Source organism: Zeus faber, assembly GCF_960531495.2.
Source record: "Zeus faber genome assembly, chromosome: 15".
NCBI lineage: Eukaryota > Metazoa > Chordata > Actinopteri > Zeiformes > Zeidae > Zeus > Zeus faber.
This window is the reverse complement of record NC_137194.1, coordinates 26,705,605-26,725,414: the sequence shown is the minus strand read 5'-3', so window position 1 is coordinate 26,725,414 and position 19,810 is coordinate 26,705,605. Positions and strand designations below refer to the sequence as shown.

General features: G+C 40.1%; 3 protein-coding genes across 4 annotated transcripts in view; 2 read left to right on the top strand and 1 right to left on the bottom strand.

Moving 5' to 3' along the window:
- taf10 (TAF10 RNA polymerase II, TATA box binding protein (TBP)-associated factor) overlaps positions 1 to 737 on the top strand; it is a 4,061-nt gene extending 3,324 nt beyond the window's left edge. The window contains exon 5 of the mRNA XM_080014759.1: positions 429 to 737. Coding sequence (XP_079870885.1) covers positions 429 to 518 — 90 coding nt within the window. The 3' untranslated portion in view covers positions 519 to 737. The remainder of the gene's footprint in view (positions 1 to 428) is intronic.
- Positions 738 to 1,270: 533 nt separating this feature from the next.
- On the top strand, positions 1,271 to 18,452 carry ppih (peptidylprolyl isomerase H (cyclophilin H)). 2 transcript variants are annotated; one of them, XM_080016038.1, is made up of 9 exons: positions 1,271 to 1,405; positions 10,941 to 11,005; positions 11,215 to 11,238; positions 11,673 to 11,717; positions 12,282 to 12,324; positions 16,046 to 16,138; positions 16,405 to 16,492; positions 16,615 to 16,655; positions 18,124 to 18,452. In XM_080016038.1, the coding sequence occupies exons 1-9, from the start codon at positions 1,340 to 1,342 to the stop codon at positions 18,190 to 18,192; spliced, it is 534 nt and encodes a 177-aa protein (XP_079872164.1). In that variant the 5' UTR covers positions 1,271 to 1,339; the 3' UTR covers positions 18,193 to 18,452. The 2 variants fall into 2 exon arrangements, with proteins under 2 accessions (XP_079872164.1, XP_079872165.1); XM_080016039.1 differs by lacking the exon at positions 1,271 to 1,405 and adding an exon at positions 1,558 to 1,568.
- On the bottom strand, positions 2,114 to 8,487 carry LOC307240628 (uncharacterized protein; the record flags this gene model as incomplete). Its single annotated transcript, XM_080014466.1, has 3 exons — positions 8,362 to 8,487; positions 4,733 to 5,738; positions 2,114 to 2,152 (listed from the first exon to the last, which is right to left on the bottom strand). The coding sequence occupies exons 2-3, from the start codon at positions 5,702 to 5,704 to the stop codon at positions 2,114 to 2,116; spliced, it is 1,011 nt and encodes a 336-aa protein (XP_079870592.1). The 5' UTR covers positions 5,705 to 5,738; positions 8,362 to 8,487.
- Positions 18,453 to 19,810: the final 1,358 nt, after the last annotated feature.

Sequence of the window (19,810 nt, the reverse complement as noted above, 5' to 3'; positions counted from 1 at the left end):
AACACATTACGTAGGCATATTTTCAAATCTCTAGTCAGCTTTAAGCACTGACTTAAAGTAGGGCCCTATGGAATCTGTCTTACGGTGTTTTCAATTCTCAATTCCGGGATTCTGTCCACATTTCCGTAATCACAGAAACTATAGGGAAACCTGAATGCTGCCATCAGTATGTCGCTAGCCTGTGCCAGGCCCTTGTACGGGGTCGCTGGCCCCATCCAAAGAGACTTGCCACCGGGCCGAACAACTTTTCTGGGGGAAACCCTGTGACTTTTCAGTCCAAAATTCGAACGTAACCACGATTTAAATGCAGACCATACTGTCCACTCCTCATGCAAATGTTCAGTTAAAAACATCTTTAAAGGTTACAAGGATTTGTCAACTCTTCTTTAAAGAATTACCATGTATTGTTTGTGTCCTTTAACATCCAGGACAAGAAGTACACTTTGACCATGGAAGACTTGTCTCCTGCCCTGTCGGAATACGGCGTGAATGTCAAGAAACCGTATTACTTCACATAGGGCTTTGGTAAAAATGCTTGTGCGTTTTGCTAGTTTTATCACCTATCTGACCCACTAGAACTTGTTAAGGCCTTTTGCAAAAAAAAAAAAAAAAAATGGTGCTTTAGTACAGCCTATGAAAAGTTTTGCAGTCACTTTGCCTCTCCCTTTGTTCAATTTACTTTACAATGTGTGGAATTGTTAAATTACAATGTTTTATGATGAAGAATAAAAGGCTTAAACTAAATTTGTGGATTGGTTTGTACTGTATGTGTACTGTATACACCTGGGGAAAGTGAAGTGATGTAAATAAATAACATGAAGTTATATGTACAGGTAGGGCTGCAACCGTCATTAAAGTTTGATTAGTGATTAATTGTATTACAATTATTAGTGAATAACGACTAAATTGTCCATTTAGTTATTTTTATTCTATTGTCATAGATATTGTACACCTGTATGATAGTATAATACATGCTTACCTATTGCAGAAGAGCTCAATATTGTGATTGAACAAAAAACGTGTACCCTTTTAATTGCCTCGATATGATTGCGGAATCAAAATTTAATGTAAGAGCAAACTTTGTATTGTTTTATTCAGTAGAAATGTCAATGGGGTCCTGTCAACCACTCGGAGTTCTGATATGTTAAACTAATTAGTCATTTTTGGCCGTAAACACAAACGCAAACTACATAATCATGGATATGTCCCTTAACGCCACCCGTCAGTTGAGCACTGTAGGGCACCGTAGTTTGTATTTCAAATCGTTCGCATGGCCGCCTGCGCAGTGTTGCGCTTCACAGTAGATTAATTTGTCTCCATCGTCCCGGAAATAACCACCATGAATGTTCAACCGACAAACCCCAACAACCCGATCGTTTTCTTCGACGTTACCATCGGAGGGCAGGTCAGTAGGCGAATCCAGCGCGCGCAACGCAATGCTTGATGCTAACGTTCAGCTAAGGTTAGCATCGATATGTTGCTGCCGTCACGCCAGCCCCCACTTCGAAAAACACGGTCAAACGAGCCCCCACGTTGTTTGGAGCTATGTGTATATACCAGGCATTACGGTAAGAACTGATTACGAATTAAAAGCGACGAACCTGTGGACGAGAGTTCACATTCATTCAGTCAATAATGAATGAATGAATGAATAAAAATACATAAATAACCAAGTCAAGCTAAATGATTAATTAACAAGTATTGAATAACAGAATATTAACTACCACCTATACTTTATATTGCTGAATTCAGATTAGAATTAGAAAATCAAAAAGGCCTCTAAAGAAGCAAATATGATGTTATTCCCTGTGATTTCAGATTAGGATTAAAAGGAAACTGTTTCCACAGATCAATTCCACCCTAAGAATGATATACCACCCCACAAAGTCACTCGCACAATATCAGCAAATTCTGATGTTCATTTTCAAAATGAATGCCCTCCAAAATATCAGATATGAGCGCTTGTTTCCTCTGAATTCAGATTAGAATTAAAAGGAAACTCTCTGTGTCGACAGACCAATTCCACCTCAGAATGATAGTAAACCCCCTCGTAACTTCCAGGACTTAAAGGATCTGCTGCTAACGTCTTGGTGCCAGATGCCACAGGACACCTTCAGAGGTCTTGTTGTGTCCGTGTCTCGATGGCTCCAAGCTGTTTTGGCGGCACGACTGGGAGCCACACAATATTAGTGGTGCTTTTAATGTTATGGCTGATCGGTGTATCGTGTGATAGTAGTTAGGAAAGAAGTCGGTTGAAACGTGTATGAGGTGTGAATTTAATGTGTACCAGTAACTTGTTTTGAAGGCCTGACCAAAAACGAACTGATTATTTTTAGCCGTGACTCTGAAGTCAACACAGCAAGAGGGTTGATTATTGAAACTTCTTCACAGGTGACATTTGAGTGAAATTCCCCAATAAATTATCTTGCATGTGTACTACTTAAAATATCTTAGTACATGGCTGACTGCTTTATTGCCTCTTTGTTTCTCAAATGACTGAAATTATGATTTAGAAAAAAAAGTCATCGTGCATTAGTGGCCCTCTTCAGAGAATGAGTAGGTGTGGTGAAACTAACTAAAAAATATATAGGTTTTGGTTAATTTAAAATTAGATTTGTGGAATTCAATTAAGTAATTAAGAAAAAGAAGCTGCAGTGGTTGGGAATAAAATATCCTAAGGGCCACGTTACACTGTAACAAAACAGGCTAAATCATTGGAGTCATAAATACATATTGACTGATACTTTCTCGCCTGCTACTAAGTTTAGTTTTGTTGAGTTTGAAAAGCATATGCAGATTGACCAGGTGGAGAGAGAAACAAATTGAATTCCCATGGCACTTCTTTACATTTACACATTGAAATAACTTAAAAATAATACTTATCTCATCATTTTGCAATTCAAAAGCATTTAATAGCCACACACACACAGAAAACCTCCATATATTGTTGAGCTGAAATACCACGGATAGCAATGATAAATGGTAGAGTAATCCATCCAGAATATAATTTGCATTACAGACAGTTTTGTTAATAGGGTGACGGGTCCAGAGATTATGGAGTTATGGCGGCATTGGCTAAATCCTGTGGAGGATGATTGAGAAGGATGCAATAAGCTGTTGAAGGGAGATGCAGCCTTGGTATTAATGGACGACCACCACCCCGAAGGAAGCTAGAACAGAAGAAGGCTTTAGTGGACGGTGGCAGTCTTTCCTGCTGGTTCATGCTTTCATGGTTCCTTGTGTCATTGAAGGTCCTTCATTGAGGGTATTTTAGATGCGGTCAGCAATCCAGTAACACAAATAAAATGCCTGAGTTTGTTTCTGGAAGAGCTGAGCGACAGAGATGGAAAAAAGACCCTAACAGATCCAAATACCAAATGTGTTATCATTCGCACTCACATGGAACACAGTAGACGGTAACAGGGTACAGCACTTGAGGTAAAAAACAAGCGTGACGATATGTTGCTATGGTTATGTACAAACAAACCCTTAAGACCCAAACATGAGTTAAATTGAGTTGGTCAAGGCCATAATCAACAAAAAAAAAACACGAAAATTTTTATATATATATATATATATATATATATATATATATATATATATATATATATATATATATATATATATATATATATATATAATATCATCATCGTAAGTATCTCAGTATTTCATTCGACACTCTTACATTTAAACATTTAGGAAAGGGGAACATTAAGGAAAAAGGATTTATACATTTTCTTTTTTTTTAGTGAGGCAGGAAATATCACTTGCTGTCAAGGCCGAATTCCTCCTTTTAAGACCACTAGATGCAGTCTCTCTCTCTTGCTCTCTCTCTAGTTGGTAGTCTTGAACAACACTTTGGCATCGCTAGGACATAATATATTAAACCATTATCCAGTGTAGAGTAAACAGTGGAGTGAAACATTGACTCTGTTCTTGTAAACTAAAGCATACAACATTGCACCATTTTTAGGAGTATTAGTGTTAGTAACACAGTTCAGTCTGCTGAAATCAGATGTATTAAGGAATCAATGGTTATAGTCCATGATCACCTACAAGGTGAGGCTGGGCTATAATGTTTTTTTTTTTTTTCTTTATTTTTTGCTTTTACAGTTGTATATTGTGCTGAAATAAGGGATTTTCATAATGTGAGAACTGTGTAACTGATTCAGATATTTTATTTCATAAGCAGATAGTGATACATAAACATTTGTGCAAATGTTCCTATTATTATCATGATACTTTATTCTTCCATATTGCCCAGCCTTGCTAGGAGTATTTATTTTAAACCTGTACCTAAACTGTAAACCTGTACTTAAATTATGAACGTCCACTATCATCAACTAGGACGACCAGTGTTATCAAGGCTTTAGTGTTGACAGTAAAAAGCTTGCATTTCAATTCTTTCTTTGGGATTTCTCACCAGAATGTCTGTCAGAAGTTTGTTCTTAATTTCTCCTTGTATAAATGTCCTCAAAACAGGCATTGCTCCTTTTTTTTGCGTATGCGTTATCTTTCTCTTATACGATCCTTACGACTCAAGTGTGGATCATTAAATATTTTAATAACATTACAGTATTTATTATTTTTATAATTCCATGTAAATGTTTGGTTTTATTCGGTCTCGGTTTATAGATGTAGGGCTGTTTTTTGTGACCTCCTGACTAAAGCTGACATTCTGCATTGAGCTCAAGTGCCAGTAAACAGGCCATGGACATGCATTGTCTGATACAGGATTATATGGCCCTAGGCTGTTGCTCTTTCCCCAGAAAACCACACCCACCAACAAACATCTGGTGCACTCCAACCATAGAAGATTCACAACAATGTAGGCAGGTACTCCAAAGCCCAGGAACAGAAATAGCACAGATATACTCAGGTAAGGCAGCCAAACTGAACCGAAACCCAATGTTAAGCTGAGCTGAAGCGATGGTTTCCACTGGGCATTCTCCACCTGAATATCCTCCCCCGTTATTTTGTTTCCATCCGTGGAATTGAAGGGTAAATCACTCATCTGGTTCTTTGAAAGTCCACCCCTCTGTTGAGACACTCGGCTGGCCTCTTTGTACAATTTTGGGATCCTCGAGATGTTGGGTAGCAGCACAGCAATGACTGCTAAGAAGATCCCCAGAATGAAGAAGTCAACCAGCATCGACTCCTGTACTTCACACACCAGAGCCTTTACCCCTCCAAAATGCTCGATCGCCATCAAGTCACTTTTCACTGTTGCAAAGGAGTAGACGGCAGCGAGAAACCAGACTAGCAAGACCACAATCACATTTTTCAACATCTTGCTGAAGGCGCTCTGGCAGCATGTGCCGTTATCCTTTAAAAGACAGTCCAGTAGACCCAGGCCAACCATTGGCAGTGGCAGCGCTGCATATACCCCAGAGAAATGGGCCAAGATGAAACACATAGACACAGGAGACCTTATAGGCCCAAGAAACCACACAGATGCCACTGACCATACCATTGCCACATCACCCAGCACAATGGACAGGCCACACGTGCATATGAAGGAAGTGTGCAGTCTGCGCCAGCACAGGTACAGTACAGTTCCATCCAAGCCCATCTTTAAAAGCAGAAGGAACAGGTACCGCACGGTGTTATCGACATGGCAGCTATCGTCCCCCTCCCATTGCTCTATAATTGCAAGCATTTTGATAGTGTGGTTTTCCAGCAATGGTGGCATCTGGCTTGTCATTCAGTCCTCCACTTTGAAGATGCCTCTGGTAGCTCTGGAAAAGAGAATCACAAATATAATGTTAAAGCAAGTTGTTGCATTGTTCAGTGGGATTCAACTCCAGCGGCAACTGTCGTTGACAGAGTAATTTATTCACATATGGGCAAGTGGAAACATTGTTATAATCTAATCTTTAAATCGGTTGTAAAGCTGAATTAAACGAAAAATAGAGTTTCCTGTATAATGAGGAAATAGGTCCAATCAGAACTCCTTGATTGTCCTCAGAGACGTCAGGTGACATGTTAATTTATGTTGGCGTTATGTGTCATGATAGTAATTGTGGGCGTCTGTGCCCACTGGTACAGGTTTGGGGAGGGAGACGGAGTCTTTCTGTCTGTGGGTTGCCGACATGGCGAGAGCTTTTATTTCGAACATTTAGCAAAAAGACTCGCTGGCCAAAACGGATAAATAATAGACAATGATCAACTTGGGCGCAGAAGGAATGACGCACCGATCAGCGCCATGCGGGCGCTGAATCGGAGGAGTTAGTAATAAACCATTTTTTAGTAGACAAGCGAAGGTGCCGGGGGTAGTGGAGTTGGGTGTGAAGGAGATATTTTCCAATTACTTTTTATTTACTCTCATTTATATAATCATACAGGCGCTTTGTGACATCATCCAATTTTACAAAGCGAGCCTCTTTGTGACATCATCCAATATGATACAGGTACTCCTCACTTAACGACCTACCTATTTAACGACCGTTCGGACAAACCACCAGCTCTCTGACCAGTCTTTATTGTACGCTGCGTACAATACCGCGCCGTGCGCGGCCTCTCAGCGTCAAGCATCTCATCACGCATCATCCTTTATATACACTGTATATACTTTATATACACATCTCATCACTGTTCTCCATCTGGCTCGTTCCCGCAGTCTGTCAGTATTCACTAAACCAGCGTTGGCATTCGCCACGCCCCCTTATCGTAAAATAACACGTGTCCTTGCTTATCAACCAGTTCGCTTAACAACCTGGTTCTGGGAACAGAACTCGGTCGTTAAGTGAGGAGTACCTGTATACATATGTGCAGTAGGGTTTGGTTCTCAAGATACTCAATACCCTTTTAAAAAAGGTATCGATTGAAATAACCCACTACCAAGTAGTATTGAAACTTCTCCAGTCAAACAATACCTGCAGCATTCAATCCTTTTTGCACCCAGATCTAGAAAAAAAGTCTATTTGTGTGGCTTTGCTGGCAGCCAATCACAGCAAGCGTTTTTTGATTTAATGCGGTGTGTGATTCTCACACACACACATACACACACGCACATGCACACGCACACACGCAAACACACACACGGCCTTAAAGATCTAATATGAGTGAAGATTCAGCAAATGGATTGCTTATTTCTCGCCTCAAATTTGTTCAGAAACAGATTTTGGTGGACTGATAATGAAATAAGTGAAAGTTACAGAGTAAATAGAACGAAACTTGGAAGCCACGCTCAAACCGTGGCCTCGGGAGGGTAGCCTCAGGAGGGTGGCTCCACCCACTGAAACAGCCTATTTTTTTTTTTTTTAGACAGGGTGGATTGGCTGCATTTTAGAATGGCTGGAATGCATAATGTGAGTGGTATTTTCAGCAAAAAACTTCAAAAACATGTTTTGGGGACCTCAGAGACCATATATTAACTTGTGTTTAAAGGAGCGTGGTACTCCACTCACAAACAGCCAATACAGGAGGAATGATTACCTGACTATTTGTTTACAACTACACTGCCAAATTACTTCATTGTACAGTTATTTAATAAATATTTCAACCATTTGAACGCTTTCAAAATGTATTAGGTCACATAAAAATATTTTGAATTGGGAGCAGTGGTGGCATTTTACACAACTGAATACTTCCATTTCCATGACGGTTATAGTAGGAAAAAAAAAAGTTTTGAATTAAGTACTCTATTCGTATCTGTATCACTTTAAAGGGTACTGGTGTTATTATTTAAACAATACCCAGCCCTAATGTGTCGGGTGGGCATTTGACATTGGGTGCGCTGGGCTGCAATATGGACTTCATTGGTGTGTGTTGATTGCTCTGCGCAGAATCTGCACTGGGTCGAGACAGCAGCAAGTAGTGCTGCGTTCCATGGGAACCCGGGAAAACTAATTAGTGTTGGTAGGAAGTGATGCTGCATTTTGCCTGAACTCTGAAAACTAATTTGTGTCACTAGTCCCAAGGTCTGTTATCTTGGGGGTTTTCCCTAGACATGAGACTGCTCAACCCCAGCAGGAGAACAAATTGCTGCGACTAAACTGGACCCCCGTAGATTGCTGCCTGCAGCTACATTTTTATTTTTGATTTGTTTTGACTTTTGAGGGGTTTTTAATTGCTAATTGTCTGTACGGCAATGCACCAATTCTTACCACAACAAATTCCATATATGTGTATGAAATTTTACAAATCAGAATGAGATGAGCTTTCAATCATATACACTTGTGTTTAATAGATGCTGTCTTCAAACTACAGCTATTAGAAATGTAAAACCCCTGCTTGACCCTTTTTACATAAGAGAAGATTTGCATTTGACTGCCATCAAAATGCTGTTGAGTAAAACAGGTTCTGCAAGTTGAATCCCATACAAATAATTTTGACTGTCTACTTGTCCAGTGATCCTACCTGCAGCTTGTTCGGTGTTGTCCTACTCCCATGTGTTAGAAGCAGAGATCTTGCAACATTAGCGCTCAAGCTCTTCCTAATTTGCTAACGTCCTTCTCTCTGGTTAAGGCTTGTGGGGGAAAGAGTTGAGGTGTACGGCAGGTAATGGCAGGTGAAAGACTGCCTCCAGTAGTTGTCTATGCCCCGCCCTTCCCAGGCAACAGGTGTGTCGTCAAGCAAGGAGGTTGTCCCTCTGCCCCCAAAAACCCCATGTGATGTGTTGTTTTGTGGATATGATCTTAGAAAAACCATGCAACCTTTCCCAACATAGACATGGATTGAAACCACATCTTATTACCATATTTGTTTAGGTATTGCCAGTTCCCACATTAGTGAAAACAAAACTGTGATATGCCTACTTACTGAATGTAGTTTAAGTCACTGATATTGTAGCACTGTTAAACCTGCATGCAAACAAACACATATAAGATGTATGAATTCTACAAAGGGTAATACTCAACAGTATTTTTTCAGTGTTTATCAGAGGAAGGACAAGAAAATGTGTTTATTCAAATAAATAAACCAAAACCAATTTAAAAAACAGGGTGTGCGGGGTCTGAAGATTCCGTCTTTGGCATGCACAGATACCAATATCAATCAGCTCAATTAATTCAGATTAAATGGTTTGATTTCAAACAAAGCTCCCGTGAGTATTCTTTTTGACTACATAAGTGGGCATCAACTTATGACAGTCCCGATTCTGTCACAATATGATGGCAGTAAAAGACAATAAAATATATAAAATAGATGCACCCAGCAGAAGTTGCTCTTCAAACAAGCCTGATGCAGTGACAGGTGTTGGTGCCCAACATTTCACTTGTTTGCTCTGCTGTGTAAATTTGCCTAATATTCTTATGACTGGTGACCTACTAAGGAACTGATAAGTGACAAAAGTCCACAGCCGCGCCTGTGAATGTTCAGTATGCTGGACTTTCACGTCTTTTAATAAGCTAGTTGCTGAGAATTCTGCACTGGTGGATTCCACATGATGTTTTGTTTGGTAATGGCCTTGTGTGCTAAGATCCATTTGTATTTGCCGATTTTGGTAGACAAAGGTAATTTCCAGTTCAAGTCAAAGGCCTGTCATGTTTTGCTCCACCCACATACTGATCTGGCTGATCTCACTCAGTAGTTGGACCTCTGGATTGTGCTGATTAGCAAATCCAGATGATTGACTCAAAATACCAGGAAGGACTTTCTGACCCGGAAAGTCCCAGCTCTGTAACAATGCCATCATCTGGTCTAAAAACAGGCAAGGTAAATTACCATGACTGCCAAAAAAGATAGACTATAAAGTTAGACTTACCTGTTTTTATGCGGCAAAGTTCAATGGTGTGGTGTTGTTGGTTCATTATATCAAGAAAAAATTACGGCTTTGCTCTCAAGGTTTATTTGCTCCATAAATGCACTCTTGTATTTTGCCATTGGAGAAGACAAAATGAAGGTGTGGCCTGTACAGCGAGGCCAAGAGACCCATTGACCGTTTAACTGTAAGTGAAAGGGGGTGTGGTCATTGTGTAGTGAAGTCTTTGGGACAAATCACTCTTTTCATACCCGCAGTTTCCGCACACACACACACGCACGCACGCATGCACACATACACACAGTGCAGTGACAGCCCGGGATCTGTACGTGTCAGTCTTCATGGTCTTCCTGTTCTATGCAGTAGTGACTGTGGGCGGCCTGTGTGGGCAGCCACCCAGGCCGCTGAGCCGCACATTCATTTCAGTTTCAATGAATATCATAACTTGGAACACACAAGTCAGTATTTAGGTTCTAGTTATGTGTTGCATAAATGTCTTTATGCAACACAACACAACATTTGTGATGCAGAGAGTGATATCATCTGTTGGCCCCTGGTGAATGTTGTCATTTAGACGGGCCTAGTTTTGCCCTTTAGCATCTTAATGTAACATCACTGTGTTTCCGAGACCAGAGGTTCCCAATCAGCAGTCTGCGACCTGGCACCAGTCCGTGCATTTGGCTACTGGGGCCACAGAGTTGCCATTTTGATAGCCTATTTTTGTAGGCAATGATTTCATTGTTTTTGCTATGTTTATCATAATCTTTCAGATGAAATAGCCTAATACCAACAACAATGCTTGTTTATTGATTATTGTTGTATTTTCACTTCTAATAAAATGCTGTTGGTCTAAAATTGATGGGCTTGGTCCCTGTGTACAAACCGGTTGGGAACCCTTGTCCTAGAATATGACTTTGTGGGGTCGGTGTATGAATCTGATCATGATACTGTTCGTTTCATATGTTGAGTGCAAACAGGACTAAGAAGTGGGAAGCCAGTACCATATGTATCATGTATCACTTGGCCTATTGTACTTTGATACTGACTGAAACCGGTTGCTCCAGTGAGGTCGTCTGGCTTGTGTCTTACAGCCGTCCCCTAAGAACTTGAACAACCTGTTTCTATTCAACTGAAGATGCTGGTTATCCAGGATCAAGGCCTGTCCCCCCTGTACAATATCTAGTCACTGAGTTTATTGGGCGGTTGTTTACACTGTGTGCTCTGAATTGTTTTTCAGGAAGTTGGAAGAATGAAGATTGAATTGTTTTCCGACATGGTTCCAAAGACGGCGGAGAACTTCCGGTGCGTCCCAAGGCACAACACCTTTCCCTCTGTGTCATTCAGTCAGTTCTACACTGGGACACCGCAGCTCAAATAACCTCATAGAAGATGAAACAGAGTTCTCACCAAACATAATGCGGCTCTTTTGGATTGTTATGTCTAACATGCTGGATTACTTTGTTTTTCTTTTTAATTGGGGTTCAGTAACTCATCCGTGTTCTCTCTTGCAGGCAATTCTGCACAGGAGAATTCAGGTGAGAAAGCAAAGCATTGTATTCAGTAAACACTGATCTTAGCGACTTTAAAAATCACAATACTTGACAACCGTAGTTAAATAAAAACATGCCCAAAGATATCCATGAACAGCTAGAAAGAGAATTAACAATGGACACACAAAGTGGTCAAAGTGGACTTGTGATGACTTGTGATGACTGTTCGTGTCTGCTGGAACGGAACCTCTAGCATGTTGATGTGCTGTTTCCAAATGAGGTGGTGAATAGAAAACATCTACCAGCACTTTTCTGTTGCCTGCTGTTAAAAGTTCCCCCTGTTATTCAGTCATGTGTCTTTTATCAAAGTTAAGATTTCAAAATGGATAAGCAGTCGTGCAGTCGTGAGGGGACAAGTTTTTGATTGGCTTCTTGTTGTGCCTAACTTCTTTTTCCCGTCTTAAATGTTTGTGTCACAGGAAAGATGGCGTTCCTATCGGTTACAAAGGCTGCATGTTCCATAGGTACAGTAGGCAGCTGTGTTTCTACACTCACCTCTAGTACATAATGTTGTTTCTTTGCTCCAATTCTTTGTTTTCAATACATCTGGACTAGTGTGTTGTTGTTGTTGTTGTTGTTGTTTTATCATTTAGTAGAAATAGTTCAGAAAATAGGTTCATTTTCGATACAATGTTTGAGTTTGGTTTACAAAGCGACATGAGACTTCTAGCAGTGGCTGGTTCTGGATTGTTATTATTCTTGGACCTCTCTATAGATTTGTGAACCAAAAAACATTTTTTTCAAGAGAATACATAGATGTACACACAGAGGTATCATTTGGCATGTATTAATCCAGCTTGTATTGGGAGCAGTGAATGATCAGCGGTCATTGTAAACAACAGGATATGAAGGTTCTTTGTAACATCTACCAAAGCATGAACATTATTAAACAGTTTGTTCACACTATTACAGCATTTGCTTAGAGAACGTTGCCATCTATAAACAAATTTACTTTGCAGTTGTACAAAGTGAGTGCCACTGAAACAAGGTCGGCTTTGTTCATGTGTGTTTATATTGCTCACCGACAGAGTGATCAAAGACTTCATGATCCAGGGTGGGGACTTTGTAAACGTAAGTATGTTCACCTTTTCATTATGGTTAATCATTATTCTGACCTACTGCCAGTAAAAAAAAGGGGGGAAATAAATATAAAATACACATATACACATACACACACAGTATATACTTTTTAAAATTGTTTCACTACCATTGCGTTGCAGGTTAGTTTGGATGTTGCTCAATATCCAGGCGATTTTTCAATCTCTAATTATTCTACATGTAAAAACAAAGCTACTAAGCCACTGTTATTGCTAGGGTGCAGGTGCTGCACCCAAATATTTAGTTTGCTTCAAATGTTAAACCTCTTTATCAGGATAAATGGTGCAATGTTTCACAATTACAGAAATGTTCAAAATAAAATGCAAATTTTGATATATAAAATAGTCTGATTCCATGAAAGAGATGTTGAGTAAGTATATAACAAAATGAATCTTCACTATTTCACGATAAAAGGGTAAAATGACCATTTAATGGGGTTTGCATGTTCTCATTAAAAGGGACTATTATGCTCCTTTTAAACAAGTTAAGGCAGCACTCTGTAACTTTTGGGATTTGGCGCCCCTACAATTTCTTATTACAATTGTACTTTTACACCCCCGTCGTAAAACTCGGCCCGGTGTCCGAAATTAATTTATTTTTTACGGACAAATTTGAACCTCATCAGTCATATTTCAATAGCAGTCTGTGTTACAGACACATATATAATGTACACCTAGGTTACAGCGGCCCTTTCACGGAGCTTGCCACTTCCGGGAGTGTGCGGGGATTGGCTACCAGTGTAGGTACAAGATGTGCTTGGCCTGGCAGATCGGCACAGACACGCAAGTCAAGGCTTTGTTATAGTCGCCGCAAGCGAGCTGTGTGGCTCACGGCGGGGGCAGTACAAGAGAGCACGAGCATATATAGTTGCACGTTGCCATGGCGGTATTCTCCTGAAAGACAGAGGAGGCCATGCACAAACCACCAGGGTAAACTGAAACATTACCTATTATATTATATTACTATTAAACATTAACCAGCTGTAAACATTACAAAGAAGTCCTGAGTGAAGAATCTGAATAACTAAAAAAACGAAACTAAAAAGTGTTAAATGTATGTATATTTATTTTGTCAGTGCAGGTTTTTTTTTTGTTTTTTTTATATAGTCGTGAGTTTGTGCAAATTGTCTGTGTAAACATTACAAAGAAGTCCCGGGGTATTAAAATACTCAAAATCTTGAGAGAGACGGCGCTATCTCCTTCCGTGAATTTCAAGGCCATCCGGTTATTTTTGTGGTCAGGCATTGTATTGATCATACAGATTGTACCTGCACAACTTTTCGCACAACCTTCCTTCGGACGCGTGCATCTTGAATTACCTGAAGCACAAGGTTCCAAAAGTTTGGAGGTGCACAACTCTCAAGTCAAGTCACAGTGCGGCGCCGTAGCGACCTCCACAATGACGTTATTTATGGCGCGCGCACTAAACGGCACTCGCTGCGGTGGCTGTAAACCAGGCGTCAGAGGGTGAAACAGACCCCGTGGCGCGATGAGCGTGAGGGGCGGCGCCAGCCAGCAGACGTGAGGGTGCCGGGAGCACCACTGGCCCATCCCATCTGCGCCGTCGGGGAGGTGGAGCGGCAATGTTTTGTGTGAGCATTATTACCAGACATTTTGACATACAAGATTATAATTATTTTTTATAATTTTGTTTTTATAACTTTTACCAGGTTAAAAAAAAACAGTAGAAAAACAGTAGCCAGACATCAAGGAAGAGACGTGCCGTTAAGCGTAGCGTACTTTTCCCGCGGTTTCATACCCAAACACAAAAGGGGAGGAATGAAAGAGGTTCCCTTCAATATATTACAAGTGATTGTACATCAAAATGATTTTGAAGCTGTTATTTTAAGGTAAAAAAGTTACATAGTGTTGCTTTAATATAGGTCTCTGAGGTCCCCAAAACATGTTTTTGACGTTTTATGCTCAAAATACCACTCAGATTATGCATTCGAGTCATTGTAACGTACCTCTAATACCATAGTGTTTGGGCTCCGTTTTATTTACTCTGTAAACTTTCACTCATTTCAAATCTGTTTCTGAACACATTTGAGGTGAGAAATAAGCAATCCAGTTGCTGATTCTTCACTCATATTACATCTACAAGGCCTCATTTAAAAGTTTGTTGCGACTTTAGGTGTGGTGTCCGGAGCAGTGCAGAGTTTGGAGCATCGGCGGGAGAAGGCGGGGCTTGGTGCATTTTTTGTTTCATTCAATTCCGGAAATGCCGGAAAATAAAATAAATACATCTGGAACGGGGAGCGGATCGCGCAACGCAGCCTACAGTACAGTCAACCTAACGTGGACACCACACACACACAGTGAAACACACAGCAGAATACATTTTTAAATACTTACATTTCCCTCATCTGCAGTTTCATCACGGCAGTTGGTATTAATTCCTCTTTCTTTTAAAAGATTTGTGCTGGTCTCGGCCAACAGTCAACAAAAGGTTGACAGCACTTCCCATGATTAATAATGCCCTCGGTGACGTGTAGGAGGGCAGCAAAGCTTAACGGCTGGTTTTACACATAAATAGGTCCCCCTTAAAGGTTGTATCTGCACATTTGTTCCACTCTTTGCAAAGTGCTGCCATCTTAAGGACAGCAGCAGTGTGTGTTTTAAAAGCCAGATATGTCTACAGCTGTTGAAGTAAAAGTGGAGTGTTTGCTATTCATCAGCAGCTGCTTCACATTCCTGCACCAGCCCCATGGACGAGCAGAAATGATACGTCATACGTCAATAATCTTTGTGGGGAGAACCTCCAGAAGACAAAATATGCTTCCAACACAGTTCATTTATTACATGAATAAAATGTGTCTATATTAAAGAAATGCTTAAATTCTAGTTCTTACTGAATCTTAACATTACAATGCGAAACTTATGACAGTTAATTTCATATATTTTACTTTTTTCAGCACGGTCAGAACCTTGCGGCCTGTGGAGCTGTCCATGGTCCTATGAGGTTCAATGCCACCTGTGGTTCAATGACAATTTTTACCACTTTATCGCTATTCCCTATAAATTTTAGTTGTTTTTTCGTTATCTTAAGAGTTTAATAGGAATTATAGAACAATTTTTGTCAACGTTTTTTACACCTTTTTTATACAATTAATTATTTCAACAAGTTGCTTTTGGACTGTGTTTTGAACACCACCATGGACTGCTGCGCATTCCGCTACCTAAAGATGCTGTGACAGAAATAATAATTGTAATAATAATGTCAAAATATTATTTACAGATCACTGGAAAGCCCCTGGGCATGACCTCCCTTATAAATGCGCTTCAAGTGCACCAGCTCTCCACAAACGATCACGTTGCACTGCCCTTTTATTTGTCCACGCAGTTACCACCAGGTCTCTGCAGATGGTAATAATTTCATTTTAACCGCGCGTGGCTATTAGCACCGGTGTTTGTGAATTGGACACTTTTCGCAACGAGGCTCATTTGCATAAAAAGGGGCCAATTTTGTGCAAAATGTTTGAATAATACCTCATTTAAATACTCTCAAATTGCACCCAGACATTATTTTTGTGGCAGTGCATTTCGCGGTTTGCGGGTGCTTTGTGAATTAAATGCTCGCGTTTTTTGTCATTTGCGCAGGTTTAGCGGCTGCAAAAGCCGCGGAATCCTTTTGTGAATTCGCCCCTGGGTCTCCCGACAGCCTTCACTTTAAACCGTTGTTTTACTTTGTACAGGGTGATGGCACCGGCATTTGCAGCATCTACAGAGGTCCATTCGCTGATGAAAATTTCAAAATGAAGCATTCTGCGCCCGGGCTTCTATCCATGGTGTGTAAAAGATTAAAGATTTCATGCAAAAAACTCCTTCTTAATAAATCAGTGACTTTATTTAAAATAAAGTATTTGCAAAGCTCTCTTCTTAAAAGTTCAATAAATAATTTATTAAACGAATATAGAAACTACTAAGCTAATATACTGTATTACCATTTGAATTGATATTGGTATAATCAACCTTAACCATAATAGTGGCAGAGTTGTTTTTGAACTTATTTTGAATGTATTTTCAACAACTTTTAAAATACATTTTTCTTCAGGCAAATAGCGGTCCTGGAACAAATGGCTGCCAGTTTTTCATCACTTGTGCCAAATGTGACTGGTTAGATGGGAAGCATGTTGTTTTTGGTGAGTATGATATGACTTACACACAGTATTTGTATCAATAATAATCTGACTTTGTCTCTCAAAATGTAAATATCCTGATTTTATCCAAACTGATCATTGTCTTATTTACGACGATATTTTAGGAAAAGTTGTTGACGGCTTGCTGGTCATGAGGAAGATTGAGGTAAGCAGCTCTGATTATAATTCTACTTTCTATTTATTGTTTCTCTGACCTCCTGAGTCACTATAAATGAATAATTACTGTGACTGGTTAGTCATTTTAGTACCTGGAATGTTGTGCACAATCCAGCATTTAATTCCAATTTAAATCTTTAGTTTGAAGGGCTCAGGGATTATTAAATCAGGAAAAGGATCATTAGATCCTAAGAGTACACATATTATTATATCAGACTTTTGTAATAAATGAAGAAGCTGAACAGCAAACCGACTCCAACAGAGGGAAGCCCAGAGCGGCCTTCGGCGTCAGTGAAACACCAGCGATAGAGCATTTGATCTTTTCACATTTTAATAATAACAGGATAAATTGTAAATACTTTCTTTGGATAAATATTGTTGTTTTTCAGCAGTGGAACTTATTTTGAGGTGCATCAGATTTCTTGTATTGTGATTCCAATTCAGCGCCCCGGGGGGGGATTCTAGATCTTGCATAAGCCTTGCTCAATATATGCTCAATATAACTTTTTAAAAAGAGAGTCAGTGAGTGTAATACTCCGTTTCTCTGAAACTGTGAAAGAAATGAACTGAGATGAAGGAAAGTGGGAGAGGGAAAGAGTGTCAGGAGAACCAACACGGGAAGAAAGAAATACAGATAAAATGTATTTAAGTTAGTTTATTCTCTGTCAGCCTGCATTCCTTACCTGCACACCCACGATCGTACTCGACCAAATTAATTTCAGACGGACAGGCTTCCAGTTTATTCAGATGAATCTCTTTTCTTTTTACACTTTACAGTTTTTTTATGGAACATTGAGCATAGTTACATAGTGCAATTTGTAAATGTTCTTGTTTTCTGTCTTTGGTTTAGTTTTAGTGTGTTGGCTTTCTGGCACACATAGAGAAACTTAATAAAAGATGGATAATTAGCATCCGAATACATCAAGCTGGTTTTGACTGTGAATGTGATGGAGAGCTATACCAAAAGACTTGACATGTTTCTTATATAAACTAGCAGTACAACAGAAGCCCTATATCACCTGACCGTGAACAGTGCATTCACACCATCTGCTGGTCTGAATTCACCATGTTCAAGTGTGAACCTGCGCAGAAAATATTTGCTGTACTACAATTGAAAATAATATTGTCCCATTGGAATGGAAGAAATTAGCTTTCAAAAATTGTTTTATATCCTACTTCTAAGTGTATTCTCGTTAGTTCATTGGGAAGTGAAATGTTTTACCTAATAGATTACCCTACGTCTGCCAAGTGAAAATTAATTAGTAGATGGATTTATTCCGATATGTATGAACAACTTACAATTTAGAATTAATATAATTAAGAAATTTAAGATTTACAAAAAGGGGAAAAAAGTAACCCAGGTCTTTTAACATCTGAAACTGTGCTGTTTTATTCGCAAAATTTTACCCAGTTCCAAAAATGTGTATTAAGCCTTTGTTTTCCCCTGTCATCAACAGAATGTTCCTACTGGACCCAACAACAAACCCAAACTCCCGATTGTTGTTTCTCAGTGTGGAGAGATGTGACTGCACTGAGACCGCCTCACACGTGAAACCTCAAACCCTCCCCAGGCTCTGCTAAATCACTAAAAACACACTTGTCGGATGTTTAAAAGAAACGTTCCATTACTGCCTTAATTAAGTTAATACATGAGCTCCTGGTTGAAATGTTGATTATGTCTCCTCTTCACATCAATTGATGTATATGATTAAATATTCACAAAAGTAGTTCATGTAGTGCATGTACACCCCCCCCCCACACACACACTCACATACACACAGCTTTGCAAAGGAATTATAACTGATAGTCAGAGAATCAATATAATCAATAAATTTTTGTACATTTTTAAAATCTTTTTGGGGGTTGTCATTTATATTAAAGGATTATAGAGCTTTTGTCAGATCTGTAGCTGGCTAATAGCCTTTCTAAACCCTTGAGACATCACAATACCTACAAATAATCTTGTGTTTAACTATTTAATGAAAGTATGACAATTCCTTAATTTGAGGACATGGAGGACAGGAAACAAAGTTATTATTCAAAGTCATGTGAAATACTTTAAGACTTACTCTGAACCTGGTATTGAACAGTGATACATTTTTATAAGTTGAGCTCCTGCTCCCTGAAAAGAAACCTACTCCAAAATGAGAGCCCATTGCTGTTCCCAGTTGGAACGTTGCTGCAGGACTCGCTTTCATTCAAAGTGCAGGAGCATTGTTAGGTCAGGCTGTGATGTGGGCAGCTCGGCCCTGGCTGGCTGTCTGTGTTTTTAATTCATCCTTAAGGTGTTCGGTGGCGTTCGGGTCAGGGGTCAAGTTCTTCAGCACCCATCTTGACAAAGCATTTGTCTCGGGACCTGGCTTTGTGCATGCATGCATTGTCATTCTGAAGCAGGAAAGTGCCATCCCCAAACTGTTGCCACAAAGTTGAAAGCCCAAAATGATCTACAATGTCGTCATTGTACAGGATGGGATTCTCTTACTGCCGATTTATGGTTGGGCGTCAAAACACTGCCGGAGTTAGCTGGAGGGTGGCATCCTGTGACGTCCTATTTTACATTGAATGTTACTGAGCTCTCCAGTGCAGCCCATTTCACCACAATTTTTTTTCTGTGGAGACTGCACGGCTGTGTGTGTGATTGTTACATAATTGCTTGTGATGGGTTTTGCTCAAATAATCAAATCCATTCATTTCAAGGGGTGTCCCCATCCTTTTGGCCATAATGTAATGTAATGGATTTGCCGGTGAGTCCCTTTGTTTTGGGTCGCTAAATACATACTCCAAAAGCTGATGGCCTTGTATTTAGCAAGCCAGGACCCTGGGAGAGAGTCTCCAGTGAGAGCACCCCCTCCAAGGCGCTCCCTCCAATGCCAGGGGCTCCTCTGCTGAACTTATGGCCACCACTTATCCTAGCCCTACATACAAATCCATCCAACACCCCTCCCCCCCACTGACGCTCAGTCTCTTGCCTTGGACCCTGTTCCTTTGACACAAAAGAATCCTTTCAGATGGAGGCTCTGTTCTCTCATGGAGGCAGGAAGAGAGTGCTTTTTTTGGGGGGGGCGGGCTCGTTTCGTGGGGAGGCTTTCCAGGGTCAATGCTTAAGCCCATATTTGAGTGAGAGTATGGACCCGGCCATTAACA